General features: G+C 40.9%; 1 protein-coding gene across 1 annotated transcript in view; it reads left to right on the top strand.

Moving 5' to 3' along the window:
• The window catches only part of EIF3H (eukaryotic translation initiation factor 3 subunit H), an 895,984-nt gene that overhangs the window by 518,207 nt on the left and 362,417 nt on the right, over nt 1-15,360 (top strand). The window contains exon 5 of the mRNA XM_044067066.1: nt 4,198-4,347. Within this exon, the coding sequence (XP_043923001.1) occupies nt 4,198-4,347 (150 nt within the window). The remainder of the gene's footprint in view (nt 1-4,197; nt 4,348-15,360) is intronic.

The following is a 15,360-nucleotide window of genomic DNA, read 5'->3' as shown; positions in this document are numbered from 1 at the left end:
AATATAGCACCAGAGTCCCCCTGCAGCCATTCCAATGTTCCATTACCTGGCTATTTCACCCCATTTACCATAAACACTAATGTGTGCATACTGCTTTACTTCTGCAATGATTATTTGGATTTTAGTTTTTTACATTTTATAGCACAATGCGTAAACACTAATAGATATCTGCTAAAAAGCAATACTGTCTAACAATGAAAATAGACTTGGCATTAAAACTTGTCTGCCCATGAAACTCACATTCATTGAAACAGCATTGAAACCCACATCACATCCAAAGAAAATGCATCTGGCCAGTGGTGGATAAAGATTACCTTTTGGCTGTTTTCAAATCAGTGGCCCCTTGCACACAAAACAAGAAACATACATGCGTTCTTTGATACACCTTCCTGACTTTATTAAATTATATTCCTTGTATAATACACTTAGATTTATTGTTTAAACATTTTTTCCAGTAGGCAATGAAAAAAAATGTATGAACCAATGACAAAACTGCCCTATTCAGAGCATTTCCATGATAACAGTCTACTTCCACACACCACTGCATTTTAAATGTATTGTTTGAACATTTTTCCAGTAGGCAATGAAGCAAAATGCATGCACCAATAATGACAAAACTGCCATATTCAGAACATCTCCATGATAACAGTCTACTTCCACAGACAATTGCATTTTAAATTTGTTTGAACATTTTTATATTTTCTACTTCTACACACAATATATATGTATATATATTTTTTTTTCAAATCTGCACTTGCACAAACACAAAAGAGACAGAAATCTCCCAGAACACAGATCGCTGTCAGCATGTGTACAGAAACTTCACCAACAGTGTTTTCTAATGGAAGGCATTAATTGTCATTTTGACTAAAGGCACCTAATACTTGCCAGTTATGCACTTAATCTGCAGAGATGTCATGCCATAGGTCATGTGTAACACAGAGCACACTGATGCAGCACCATCTGTAGCTGAAGACACAAATATATTCTGTAGCAATTCAGCATTTTGAATGCATTCTTTTACTGCTTGAAATATATTACATCATTTTGTAATCCCCTTTTATTGCTATCAAGTCTAGCAATTCATCAGCTGTGTCCTACAGGCAGCCAACTCCATTGAATACTATACACAGTGTAGTGTCTGATAACATTTGCACACTCATTTCATGAAACTGAACATGCTTCAGTCTTGTTCATTTAATCAATTATTTCTGCACATTGTTTGCTGATACAGTGACCCATGATCAACTCATTAGCAGATTTGCTTATCCCCAAAAAACTTTCTATTTTTTAGAATGACTTTCTTGCATTTAAAAGACATTTGTTTTTAAAATAATGTTCTTCTATAAATGTAATGTTTTCTTACTGAATATTCAATAAACTTACTAATATTATAGAAAAGATCCATTGTTTCACATTTGTAAATGCTGCTTTAAGTTGCAGAACTTTTTTCTTATTTGATTTTTCCACACTTTGCATTGTATTTTCAGGATATATAGTGGCACAGTACCAATGCACATTACACTGATTTGGTACTGCAATGATCTGGTCAACAAGGAAAGTAATAACTTTTACCTAGCACCTCTCTGAAGAAAAAAAATAATTCTTTCATTTCTCCTAGTCTTTTTTGACATTTTGATAGCGATCACCAAATGTTCAATAACATACACTTTCACAAAGTTGCCAATAAAAAATGGAAAGATAAACAACTAAAGAAGTTTACATTTTTCTACAGACAGTAGTTTTATAGGAGATCACACACAAACACACACACACACACACACACACACACACACACACACACACACACACACACACACACCCTACCTCTGCAGCTGACTTCCAGAAAATAAGTCCGATGATTGTACTGGCTCTGCATGGCAAAAGTAAAATAATCCTGTTCCTGTCCTGTGTTCTGCCCGAACAAAAAAAGTAAATCCTGTGCTCTGCCCGAACGGCAGAAGTAAAAGTAAATCCTGTGTTCTGCCCGAACGGCAGACGTAAATGCAATAGGCGTGTGGTAGCTTAGTAAACGGCAGTCTTATTCAAACAGACGCGCAGCATGCTGACGGAGCTGACATCATCACGCATGTGATGACGTCACCTCCAAATGCGCGAAAATTTAAAAATAGATCCAAAAAATCGGAAATAATGGAGTGCCACTCGGGGAATCATGGCACCCCATTATTTGGACCCCAAAACTCGGTAAAAACCGAGTTATTCGGGACGGTTGAGAGGTCTGATACCAACATTTCTTCAAACCATAATCCGTGAGCATGACAAATCAGTAGTTCTGTGTGTAAAGCTAACTACTTTCTGTAAAACTGTTGCAGTTATAGAAAATGCCACTTACAAGTAGATCACTATATGAAATATGTGGTCAGCCTTTATGGTTGCCATCTTTGTGGATGCCCAAAGTGAGGCAGTCATACTGAAACTTGAGATTATGCAGGACAAAGCTATGCCATCATCAAATGAAAGATTATTTTCATTGTATTACCAAATAAAAATTCTGTTGTGTGTTTATACTACTTTATATATCAGTAAGATGACTTGAATATAGTATCAAATTGTGGCATTTAGAGAAAGCCAAGAAAATATGTGGTAGGTTATGCAGGTGGAGACAAATTTTTCTGCAAAGTATGTGAGAAATTAAGCTTAAAAAGTGTATGGGCTTTTATTTCCTTTAATTCCAAGGCAAGGAAATGAAAAGTTTGTAAAGTGCAAGAAGATTTTGCGTACCAAAACAATACTTGGAAGCATGTTGTAGGGGGGGGAAGCAACAGAATGTTGAGAATGTACCTCACAGAACGTGCATGTGTGGGGGGGGGGTGATTTTCTGTACCCTGGATGTGAATACGTAACTGATATTTTACCTACAAGACTAAGAAAAGTGAAAGACAGAGCAGCTTTTCATAGCCTTTTTTAAAAGGCTGAGGAGGGCAAGCCTGTGTCTAAATGGACTGTCTAGAGATGCCCATTACATCTGTTAACTCCTTCCAAGGCAGGATTACACCAGGGCATGTAAAAGCTCATTTTGCTTGGGTAACAGCAGCAATACAGCCTTCCTTAGGGGGACATCACCCGGGCTGTTTTCGTAGCAGCTTACCTGGTCATCTGTCCACATCTTTTCTTAACACTACAGCTTGGATATGACCTCTATAGGTAGAGTAGGTTTTGCTATAGACATCCTACATAGACCCTTACAACTATTCTCTTCTATCGCCAGCCCCCCCTTCTATTTGTTTGCTTGAGAATCATCCAAAGAATGAGCAGTTTCGCAAGAGCAAGCAGTACAAAGCACATTGTGCACAGTTGTGAAAGAACTTATTGTAATTTTAGATCACGTTTGTTCACTGTTGCTGGTAACATTCCTTCCCTCTGTCTCTCTGTTCTGGACTTGTCACCATCCTGAGGTAGGGTGGGTACCCAGTCACCTTTTATCTCACCTTTCTTCTCTCTGTTGATCTTACAGGGGCTCCCCTCCTCCTCAAGTTTTAGTACTTGGAGAAGGGGCTTTAGGGTTCTTCTTGGACTGTCAACCCTGGGGACATTTGCCAGTAGGGCAGCTAGTATTCTGGCATTTTCCAGACCTCTGTTACTGTAGGGCCAAGAGAGAACTAAAGATGGTGCAGGCAGACACTTCCCTTTTACCAGACATCTGATGTCCATTTTAGAGGGTATCTGCCCAGCAGAATGTGGAAGGGTGAAAAGGTCTAGAAGTTGGAATGAACTAAGGGTCCTCTGTGGCAGAAGCCCCAACAATGAAGACTACTGCAACAGCGAGCACACTCAAATATCAACAAAATTATAATAAGCTTCTACACATCTGTACTTTCTCTACCATCAAAATGTCGCTTGTTATAAAGTCCTAATTATCCTATTAACCATGTGTTGTTTGCTGCAGTGCGAGCCAATTGCTACGGATTCTTAAACTGCTAGACTGTCTTCAAAGGGCCCAGATAAAAGGTTGATTCTTGCACAATGGCAGGCGGGTTAGAGTTATCAACATGCATGTGGCTGTAAAACGTGTGTGTGTCGGCTGATGTATAGATCTATATGAGACTTGTACGTCAAATGCATAGATCTGTGAATGTACTGTTTGTGTTTCTAGAGCTTAGTCCTTAACTTTTGTGCTTTGCTGATCAGGTTCTGTTTCTAATCCTTTTTCCTTTCTTGAATTGTTTCCATTGGCAGTCTGAAGAAAGCAACTATTGGCTATGAGAACATGTTTGAAGAAGTCCCTATTGTTATTAAAAACTCCCACCTGATCAATGTATTGATGTGGGAATTGGAAGAAAAATCAGCTGCTTCTGAAAAACACGAGCTTCTTAATCTTTCTAGCAGGTAAGTGTTACACAGGTATTTTCTTTTGTCTGACAGTTGGTCCTCTTTGTACCACTTTTTTCACTCGTATCCTTGTTCACATACATTGCTCAATCTGGTAGTGATGCGACTATAGTAGGAGCTGTATACACACTTTCACCAGCACACAGACCCTTGAACTAGCATTCAGCAGTTTTGTGAAAGGTTTTTTTTTTGGCCGGAATGTATTCAAAATGTTCTGCTGTTTTTGTAAGTTAGCAGGTTGAGTTCGTTTGTTTCCATCTGGGCATTATCAGCATCAGGGCAAAAGTTTATAGAAATTATTGCCATTTAACCTAAAAGGTCAAATACTGCATTGCTGCCACCCCCCTAATGCAGTATTCAGATGGTTCCAATGAATTATGTCAACACACCACATTGTTGATGGCCAGTTGATCGACCACAAAATGTCAACATATGCAGATGGTCAACAGCTGTGATAGGTTGACAGTCTTCTAGTGGCGGAATATTCCCTGTCCCCACGGATTGTGTGAGCTCTGAGTTAATATATATAATTAGCAGACTGTGCAGGGGGCTTGCCCCCCTGTAAAAAACAATCTTATTTTTTTACTGCCTGCAGTGAGAATTTTACTCGAGTGCACAACTGACTGTCTGCATTTCTGTTGTCTGTCTTTTGTGGTTGACGTTCTTGCTGTCAACATTGTAATGTGTCAATGTAATTCAATAATTCCATTCAGAAACCAGTATTTTTCAGACATGGAAGCAGTCTTCAACTGACAGTAGAAAACACAGGCTTCTGGTTCATACACATTTGTACTAGAGTTTTGTTTGATGCCATTTAACTCTCTGAAGCTTTTGTCCCAGGGCCTCTACTGAAAATGAGCATTTATTACCCAGTCGGACTTTCCCAGTAAACAAATGTCAATAAATAAATTAAAAATGATACTGTCAGTTTCTCCATGCATTTATTCAGTCTTTGAGTCCATTATATCATTAGGGCAGAACCAGTGGTGGCTGGTGACTTCAAATCAAAGGGGGGCTGAAGGGACACTGTTTTAATATTAGTACTGTTAAGTTGAGCAGCTGACAAAATAAGAGAATCTACGTGCATTTCTGAAATAAAAGTAATCTGTAAGTCCGATCTTTACAATTATTTATTAATTGTAAATCCTCCACGTTTCTTCCAAAATTGCCATTTTGCGGAGGGATTATTAGGGGGAGAGCAACATTTTGAGCCAAAATCTGGGACAGTTGAGAGGTTTGGATATACCTAATTCTATAAAGTGATTACTTGCGCATACCTCTCAACCTCTTAATACAGGAAATCTGGACAAGGCCAAATATATTGGGGGAACAAACAGTACTAAAAATTGCTCTTGTATAAACTTAGTTGACAGAATAACAGGTTTTGCTTTAGCATGCATTTTTCTGAAGGGTATGAAGTCAAACTCAATGTCTGTCATTATTTATCGACTTAATTCCTAAATGATTTGCCACATAACCACAAATTTTATGAGGAACAAACCAAAAATAAGAAGCAAAAATCTATTCGTTCTGTGAAAATCTGGACAGTTGAGAGGTATAGTTAAGCTGGGAGAATTGTGCGGCAGAAATTCTACACAGCGGACTTAAGTGGATATAAGAAGTTTACACACCCCTGTTAAAATGCTAGGTTTTGTGATATAAAGAAAATGAGACCACAATAAATCATTTTAAAACTTTTCCCACCTTTAATGTGACACCTTTAATGTGACCTATCACCTGTACAATTCAATTGAAAAACAAAAAAATTAGGGAAAAAAATATAACAAATAAAAAATGTACAATACACTGGCTGCATAAGTGTGTACACCCTTAAACTAATACTTTGTTGAAGCACCTTTTGATTTTATTACAGCATTCAGTCTTCTTGGGTACACACCTGCCATCAATTAAAGGGACTGATTAATCCCAAATAAAGTTCAGCTGTCTTAGTAGGATTTTCCTGAAATTTACTCAGTTGCTTGCTTCAGCAAAAGCCATGGCTCACAGAGAGCTTACAAAACACCAGAGATCTCATTGTTGAAAGTTATCAGTCAGGAGAAGGGTACAAAAAAATTTCCACATCATTGGATATACCATGGAACACAGTGAAAACAGTCATCAAAAAGTGGAGAAAATATGAGACAACAGTGATTTTGCAAAGAACTGGACGTCCCTCCAAAATTGATGAAAAAACAAGTTGAAAACTGGTCAGGGAGGCTGCCAAGAGACCTACAGCAGCACTGAAGGAGCTGCAGGAATTTCTGGCAAGTACTGGTTGTGTACTACATGTGACAATCTCCTGTATTCTCCATATGTCTGGACTATGGGGTAGGGTTGCAAGACGGAAGCCTTTTCTTACACAGAAAAACATCAGGCCCAGCTAAAATTTGCAAAACAATAAATCAAGTCTTCCAAAAGCATGTGGGAAAATGTGGTATGGTCTGATGAGACTGAGGTTGAACATTTTGGCCACAATTCCAAAAGGTACATTTGGCGCAAATACAACATTTCGCATCACCAAAAGAACACCACCCTCATGGTAGAGCATGGTAGTGGCAGTATCATCCTTTGGGGTGCTTTTCTTCAGCTGGAACTCTGGCTTTAGTCAAGGTGAAGGGAATTATGAACAGTTCCAAATACCAATCACTTTTGGCCCAAAACCTTCAGGCATCGGCTAAAAAGCTGAAGATGAAGAGGAATTTCACCTTTCAACATGACAATGACCCCAAGCATACGTCCAAATCAACAAAATAATGGCTTCACCAGAAGAAAATTAAAGTTTTGGAATGGCCCAGCCAGAGCCCAGACCTAAATCCAATAGAAAATCTATGGGGTGACCTGAAGAGGGCTGTGTGCAACAGATAGCCTCGCAATCGGAAAGATTTGGAGCACTTTTGCAAGGAAGAGTGTGCAAATATTGCCAAGTCAAGATGTGCCATGCTGATAGACTCCTACCCAAGAAGACGGAATGCTGTAATTAAATCAAAAGGTGCTTCAACAAGGTATTAGTTTGAGTGTGTGCACACAACAAAGTATTGGTTTAAGGGTGTGCACACTTATGCAACCACCATATTGTACTTTTTTTATTTTTATATTGTTTCCTCCATCAGATTTGTTTGTTTTTCATAGTTTCATAGTTTAGTACTAGGCTATCTGCCCTGGGGCATTTATATGCCTAGCCATAGTGATGTGGCTTTCGCCACCCCATGTAATGGTACAAAAGTGTACAGAATAGATTTAGAATACTGTGCCTCTGTCTAGTAGTGACACAGAGATGACCCCTGGGGTAAACCTACGATCTCCCATCCACTCGTCAAGATTTCTCTTGAAGAGAGTCAGTGAGGGACTCTGCCTAACATGAACTGGGATTCTGTTCCAGAGTATGGGAAGCCTCTGAGTTATGAATCTGTCCCTCCAGCATGTCCTATTCATATTTGTGCTGAGGTTTAAATCTTTAGCTCTCGTGGTTCTGATGGATTTGGATTTTTTGAGGTGGAGCATGTCCATCAATTCCTGATTGGACATGGCCTTGTACGTCAGGCACAGATCACCTCTGAGTAGGCGGTATGCTACTGAATAGAGCTGGAGTTTCTTTAGTCTGGCAGCATATGACATATGTTGGAGACCCTTGATCCTCTTGGTGAGGTACTTTTGGGGTCTCTCCAGCTGTTGCAAGTGCCGGGTGAGGTACATACCAAATGGGGCATTGTACTCAATCATGGGCCTGATAAGGGAGGAGTATAGGGGTACCATGACCTCCTTTGATCTGGATGTGAATCCCTTCATGATAAGGTGGGCAAGGTAGAAAGTCTTTCTAACCACTTTGGCAACGTGGGTGTCAAATGAGAGGTTACTATCGACTTGGGTCCCCAGGTCTCTGATTACTTTTTCCGTACTCAGTGGGTTACTGTTTATGTGATAATTTGTGGGTACTTTGTTTTTCCCAAAGGGGATGACTATACATTTTTTGGCATTTAGTTTAAGGCCATGACTCCGGCACCAGTTGTCTGTTTCAGTGAGGCCTTTCTGTAGGATGTATGTGTCAGCTGGTGTATCGACTATGGCGCCTAGTTTGCAGTCATCTACGAACTTTGTCAGCCACAACCCTCCCATGTTTGCTTTCACATCTGAGAAATAAATGCCGAACAAGAGGTGTCCCAGGACAGAGCCCTGTGGGACACCACTTCTGACTGGCTTTGAGTCTGACATGGCTCCAGCGATTTTGACTTTATGGGTTCTATCCTTTAGCCAGTTTGCAACCCATCTTGTGACCTATGGATTTACATTTAAGCTGTTGAGGTTGTCTATGATGCCTGAGTGGGGTATTGTGTCGAAGGCTTTAGCCAAGTCCAGGTAGGCTGTATGGACTGCTTTGCCCTCGTCAATGGCTCTAGTGACTGTTTCGAAAAAGTCAACCAGGTTCAAAAGGCAGGATCTGCCCTTTACAAAGCCGATCTGGGTGGGATCAAGTGTCTGTAGGTCCCCAGTGTCTCTGTTTATGAGTTCCATAATGATTCTTTCCATAGCTTTGCAGACCAGGCTGGTTAAGCTTATGGGGCGGTAGTTACCAGGGTCTGTAGAGGTGCCCCCTTTGTGGAGTGGGACCACTGTTGCTGTACGCCAGTGTTCAGGTACATATCCTGTAGTAAGGCTAAGGTTAAATAGCATTTTTATGTGTGGGTTTAGCTCCTCTTGGACTTCACGTAGCACGCAACCCGGGATACTGTCAGGTCCCATTGATGCTGTGTTTTTAGCTTTGCTGAGGGCGGTTCTCACCTGGACATTTGAGATGACAGGGAGGTTACATTCAGCTGGGATAAGTATTTCTTCTTTTGGGGGTGAGGGAGGGGAGAAATTTGCACTGAACCTGTCTGCCAGAACGTTGGCAATATCTGTGGGTTCAGTGTATTTTTTGTCATTGTGAACTAACTCTGAGCATATCTGAGGGTTTCCGCCCAGGTTTCTAGGATAGCAGAAGAAGGCCTTGTGGTTATCTTTAGTGTCCATAGCGATTTTTCTCTCAAAGTTGGCCTTGGATGTTTTTATGAGAGAACGTAGCTTTCTACTAGTGCTGATCAGAGATGCCTTCTCTTTATGGGATTTTGCTCTGTCGTGCAGTAGCTTCCTTCTTTTGTTATACAATTTGTTTATGGCTGGGGTCCACCAGACAGGACGCCTGCCCTTGGTGGAGAGGGTCTTGGTTTTATTTGGGATTGCATGATCCATGCATTCTTGAAGATGTCTGTAGAAATCATTTGTGAAGGATTCAGCATTGTGGGATGTGGTTTCCACTGGCCCAGTGGGCTTAAAGGATACCATCTCAGTCTTAAGAAGTGTAAAGTCGGCTTTTGAGAAGTTTTTCACTGTAGTCTTTTGTGTTGGGGGTGGAGGTGGGATATGTATATCCAGGGTGATTAGTTTGTGGTCAGATCTCACTAGTGAGGGGTATACTTCTGGTATGGAGCACTTTGTCCCCGTGTTTGTGATGATCAGGTCTAGTATATTAACTCCCCTTGTGGGAGAGGTGACTAGCTGTTCCATTGCATTTGAATTTATGAATTCCAGGAACCTTTGGGCTAGGGTGTTAGGGCTAGAATAATGCACCCAGTCTATGTTAGGGTAGTTGAAGTCTCCCAATATGATGGTGTTTGGTGAGACATTCATATCCTCCAATGTCTTCAGGAAGGCTGAATGGGGTTCCTGAGATTGGGAGGGTGGCCTGTAACATGCCACCAGTTGTATAGCAGTTTTGCCTATGGTTAGTTGCACCTGGAATGGTCTCTGATGCTTCATGTGTTGCCACTAACCTGGAGGTGTGGGTGTCCTTGATGAATATGGACACTCCCCCCTCCCTTTTTAGTTTGGCCCGAGTTTTGGGGCTGAACGCATGATACGAGGTATAGCCTGGTAGCGCTGGGGTGCTCTCTGGAGCCTTGAACCAGGTTTCAGTTACTGCACAGACATCGATGTTCTCCGTACTGAGGAGTGCTTCGAGAGCCTGCATCTTGAGATTTAGACTTCTGGCGTTGAGCAGCATTACCCTTAATTTTTTTCCATTTTTGTTTTCTAAGGAGGTGGGTTTGTCTTTTGAGCCTTGCCTAAAAAAGGCACTATGGGGGTGGTAAGAGCCTTAGCCAATATCCGGAAGCCCAGTGGTGACAGGTGCAAGCCGTCCCTTGCGAAGCAGCGTGGCTTGTCCAGCATGTCATCCCAAGCAGACAGACATTGGATCCCCCTAGAATGACACCAGTAATTGAGCCAATTATTAAAGCTGATCATCTTGTCTTTGTATTGTGGCATCATTCTTGGTGAGGGCAAGATGCTGCTCAGGGTCAGGGTCATACCAGCCTGGGCTACATAATCAGAGAGCTCCTCTATGTCTCTTTTCATGTAGTCCAGGGAGGTACGTGTCAGGTCATTCACGCCGGCATGGACAATGACGGAGTCATATTTGTACTTGCTTTGGAGTGACCTGAGTGCGTGTGTTATGTGGCGGATCCTAGCTCCTGATAGGCAACTCACCGTTAACCCTCTCCTTGTTCAGCCTGGTAAGCGGAACGTCAGTGTGTCTGACTATATAGTCACCTATTGCTAGTGTATCAGGCATGATGTTTGGCCTTAAGGGCTGTGAGTGTTTGACACACTGATTTATTGAAGTATGTGTTGCATGTGTTATGTTTTGAGGTGGTGGATTTTTCGGTGTCTGCTTTGGGAGCCTCTGTTTTGGTAAGTTTTTTGTTAGAGCCTCCGAGTTTGTCTTTATGTTATTATGTGTTTGGTTTGCAGTTGTGGTAGGTCTATGTGGGACTGGGTTTGCTGTGTGTGTGGTTACCTTCTCCTCCTGTCTGGTCTTGCCAGTCCTGAGTTGAGAGAGTTCAGCCTCCAGTTTGGCTATATAGTTGCATCTCTCACATATATTTGTGTTTGTTGGGAGGAGGAGAGGGTTGTCTGTGTACGTGAGACAATTGTAGCATTGTCTCAAGATTCCCAGATTAACCAGCTGAACCGGAGAGGATGCTAGTAATCTACCACTCGACATGCTAGAGTATTATAAGGGAGTGCTGTGCCTTTAAGGGAAGTGGGTACTCACAGGGGTGGTAGGTGGATGTAGTGCTTACTTTAGTTTGAGAGTGCTTACTTAGAAGAGAGGTTTTGAGAACAAGTGCTAGGCTTATAATAAAGCGAGTAGACTGATTATTATAAGAGTAGAGCTTTCTTAAGGGAGAATTTGAAGAGCAGACTTGGCGGAGTCAGAAAAAGTTTAACCTTGTTTAACCGGCTATGCGCACAATCGCGCAAAGCCACGCAAACACGGATTTTAAACAGGGAACTTCAAAAGAGCTAGAAATGGTCCAAAACAACCAATTACTACAAGCTCTTGTGCTGAGGTCACTCCTTCAGGGACAAATAGGCTGCTCAAGGCTCCCCACTCCCACTAGTGAGCAAAGAAACTTCCTTCTATCCAAGTAAGGCAATGGACAACACAGAAACTACACCACAGCCCAGAATACAGCAAAGCCTGTATACTGGTCTAAACTAGTCAAGGAGAGGCGGGAAAACAAGGATATTTTTTTTGTTTTTTTTTGTTTTTGAGATAGAAAGCACACAGAAATGCAGGAAACAGCAATAAATCAGTTACACAGGCTAGCACACTTTAGTGGGCAGCCTCAACAGTTAAATTTAACAAACAAACTTTCAACCATTTTTTTCAACTGAATTATAGAGTTTATAGGTCACATTAAAGGTGGGAAAAGTTTTGAAATGAATTATTGTGGTCTCATTTTAACAGGGGTGTGTAAACTTTTTATATACACTGTAGCTCCCTAGGTGTGGACAATAATACCCCCCCCCCCCAAAAAAAAAAAAAAAAAAACTATCATCTAAGAGAAGTGATTGCTTCAATCTGGCTTCATCACTTTCAGTACCGTTTAGACTCAATCAGTGAAAATATCCAGCAACAAAAAAAGTGCTTGTAGACCGTTGATTTAACTGGTTCCTAATCGAACACATCCAACCTAAAACTGGGGGAGAGGTACCTGAGTTGATCAGATAAGCAATTAACACCTTCCTGGTTGTATTAAATTATATTCCTTGTATAATACAGTACAGTTGTTAGAGGGCATTTTAAATTTGTTTTGAATATTATTTCCAGTAAACAATGAAACAAAATGCATGCACCAATGATTACAAAACTGTCCAATTCTGAACATTTCCATCATAAAAGTCTACTCTCACTTCTGCAGATATTGTGCATATTTACTGATACTGGTGGACTGCAGAAGTTTAAGTCATCTAAATAATTCCACATTAAAGAGGTCTGTAACTAATGAAGAGGTTGCTGGTAGCAACCCACGTTATATTTCATTGTTTCATCTACAAATAAAGTACCTGTTGCACTTGAGGAATAAATTGCCTATGTTGCATTAAAAAATGATAAGCCAGTCATATTGCAATAGAGAATGAATGGCAAACTGATAACAGGTTCATAGTTACTAGATATCTCTGCCAAAAAGGACATTCTCAGGACTGCAGCATCCACCCCCTTTAAAAGTACAACACAGTACAGTATCATCAATGCATCTACATACTGTGGGAAAGGAACCCACAGCCTTCTGCATCAAAAGCAAGTATTCAACCTGTTATGCTATTAACAATGCAAGCAGACTCAGCTCAGCTTCTTGTCAAATCCACTCAACTGTATCTCTCAACTTTGCAGCACAAGAAATTTGGAAAAAGCCAAAATGTATTGGGGGGGGGCAAAAGCCCAAAAAACAGACACGCATTTTAAACATTGCTTGTATAGTTGCTAGAATACAAGGTTGTGTTGCCACCATACATTTCAATGACAAGTCATGAGCCCCAGGACCCTGTGCGCTACAGTCAGAGCAACATACCACTATGCCAAATCAGCTGTTTCTTGAAAGACAAGAAGACTGAAACTTAAATGGCTATCATTTAGTGAGTTAAGTTCTCACCATAGCTCTCAACCTCTTAACATAAAACACCTGGGCAAAGCCAGTTCAGTTCTCACCATAGCTCTCAACCTTTTGACACACAAAACCTGGACAAAGCCAATAACGGGGGAATACAGCCCCAAAAATAGGGAAGCTTTTCAAATATTGATCTTATAAACTTAAGAAATTCAAATGCCTGTCATTATTTAGTGAACTCAGTCCTTCCTTCACTGATTACAAAAATCCAGAAAACCACAGATTTTATGAGGAACAGAAAAAAAATATGAGGCAGAAATCTGGACAGTTTTCACAAGTGGTGGTGGGTAGGGAATTCAGGCTTTTCATACCTGTACCCAAGGTACAGGGTTTGAGCCTGAGTAATTCTAGCCACCAGGTATATTTAACTGGGGTATTTCACACACACACGCACACACAACAATCAGTTCCCTACCTCTGCATTCCCTTGCAGCATTGAAATACAAATTCCCTGCAGCAGCTTCATTGAAATGCAAATTCCCTACATCGTCATTCCTGGAGACGAAACTTTCATTGTAGGAAATACAAATTCCCCAGAGCCAGTCAGTAGCTATCCACATACCTGATGCCTTGTATCCCCATGTTTGTGACTGCAGACGTTGCAGTTCGATCCCTTTCCAGTTTATGCGGTTACAAACTGCATAGACTTCTGGGCATCAGTGTACAGATGCCCTCTCTTCGTAATCTGCATTGGTTAAACAGCAGTTCTGATTTACAGAAACGTGGAACTTGCCGAGCATGCATGCGCAGTTCATTCTGGGACTCGCAAGCTAATTGTTTTTTTTTTCAATGAGTTTTAAAATTTTTTTTTTTCAGTTTTACAGCTGGGGGTGGGGGTGGGGGATTGCAGTCCTGCAAGTCCGGTAGCACGAGCAGCCCCTGGGCAGAACGATCACATTGAGGATATTTTCACTGAAACACTAGACATCACTGCACTAAACAATATGCATGTCATTTTTAGGTAGGGGAAAAATGAAATTGACGGCCTGATTTTAGCTTCAAGTTGGAAGTCTGCAGCTTAGATCTAACTTCATTGGGTGTCTCATTCAGAAGTAATGCTAGGTAGAGATGAGATGTCTTACTGTACAGTACTCAGCTAGCAGGCTATGGCTGAGAGATCTTGTATCTCTTTGATTATGATGCAGATGTAACCAGTGTGTGTCTCTCTCTTTTTTTTTTTTTTCTCCTGCCATCAGCACACCAGAGCCTCTAGGAGACTTTTTCTTTTTTACTGCATTATAAATTGTCTGCATCTGCCATTTTTCTTTACTTTTTGGTTTGCATACTAGACTGTAATATATCTGTTTTTTTTCTCTCTCCTCGGTACTTTCTGCTGGATAGAAGAAGATGACTGTGTATCTTATGTAGAAAAACTGCACCTGCTTACTTTGCTTAGCCCTTAGACATAATATTCTTATTTATTTTTTCTGTTAGAAATGTATTCATATTGCATAATAAAAACAAAAAAGGGAAGAGGACTTAGGCCAATTCCATGGTGCATACAGATAAAGATCTCTCTGACCTCCCATCTGACCAAGGTTTAATTAGTAGCCAAGGTGCTGGCTGTGTAGAAATGATAATTTCTGATGCTGGAGTGCCCATTCTGGAGGAGGGAGTTTTTTTTCACCCTTTCACCCTTTCACATAAGCATCCTCATAGGCTCTGAAGTACACTCCATATACATAAAGATATTGGAAAAAACAGTGCCAAACCAAGGCACATGTACACTCCAGTCACATATCATGATGCCAGCTGACAGAAGGGAGACCAAAAGAGCATTTCAAGATATCCTTTGTCCATTGCCCAACATGGGATGACAGCCACAGTGCCTGTCCCTCTTTGCTGTGTCCAACTCCATGAAAGAGAAGTAGAATGAAGTTTCCAATGAAGATCAAGGCTGGATGAGTTGCGTGGAAAATGTCAGGGCAAACCTATGAAAACATAATTTAAAAACAAAGATATTATATTGCCTCATTGCTAACTGTGCACTTAAGGAATTCATCACTGTTAGAAAAATATG

The sequence above is a fragment of the Protopterus annectens genome, chromosome 3.part1, assembly GCF_019279795.1.
Source record: "Protopterus annectens isolate FY-2018-M chromosome 3.part1, PAN1.0, whole genome shotgun sequence".
Lineage (NCBI taxonomy): Eukaryota > Metazoa > Chordata > Ceratodontiformes > Protopteridae > Protopterus > Protopterus annectens.
Note: the sequence above shows the minus strand (reverse complement) of the source record. Positions and strands in the feature narration are given on the sequence as shown.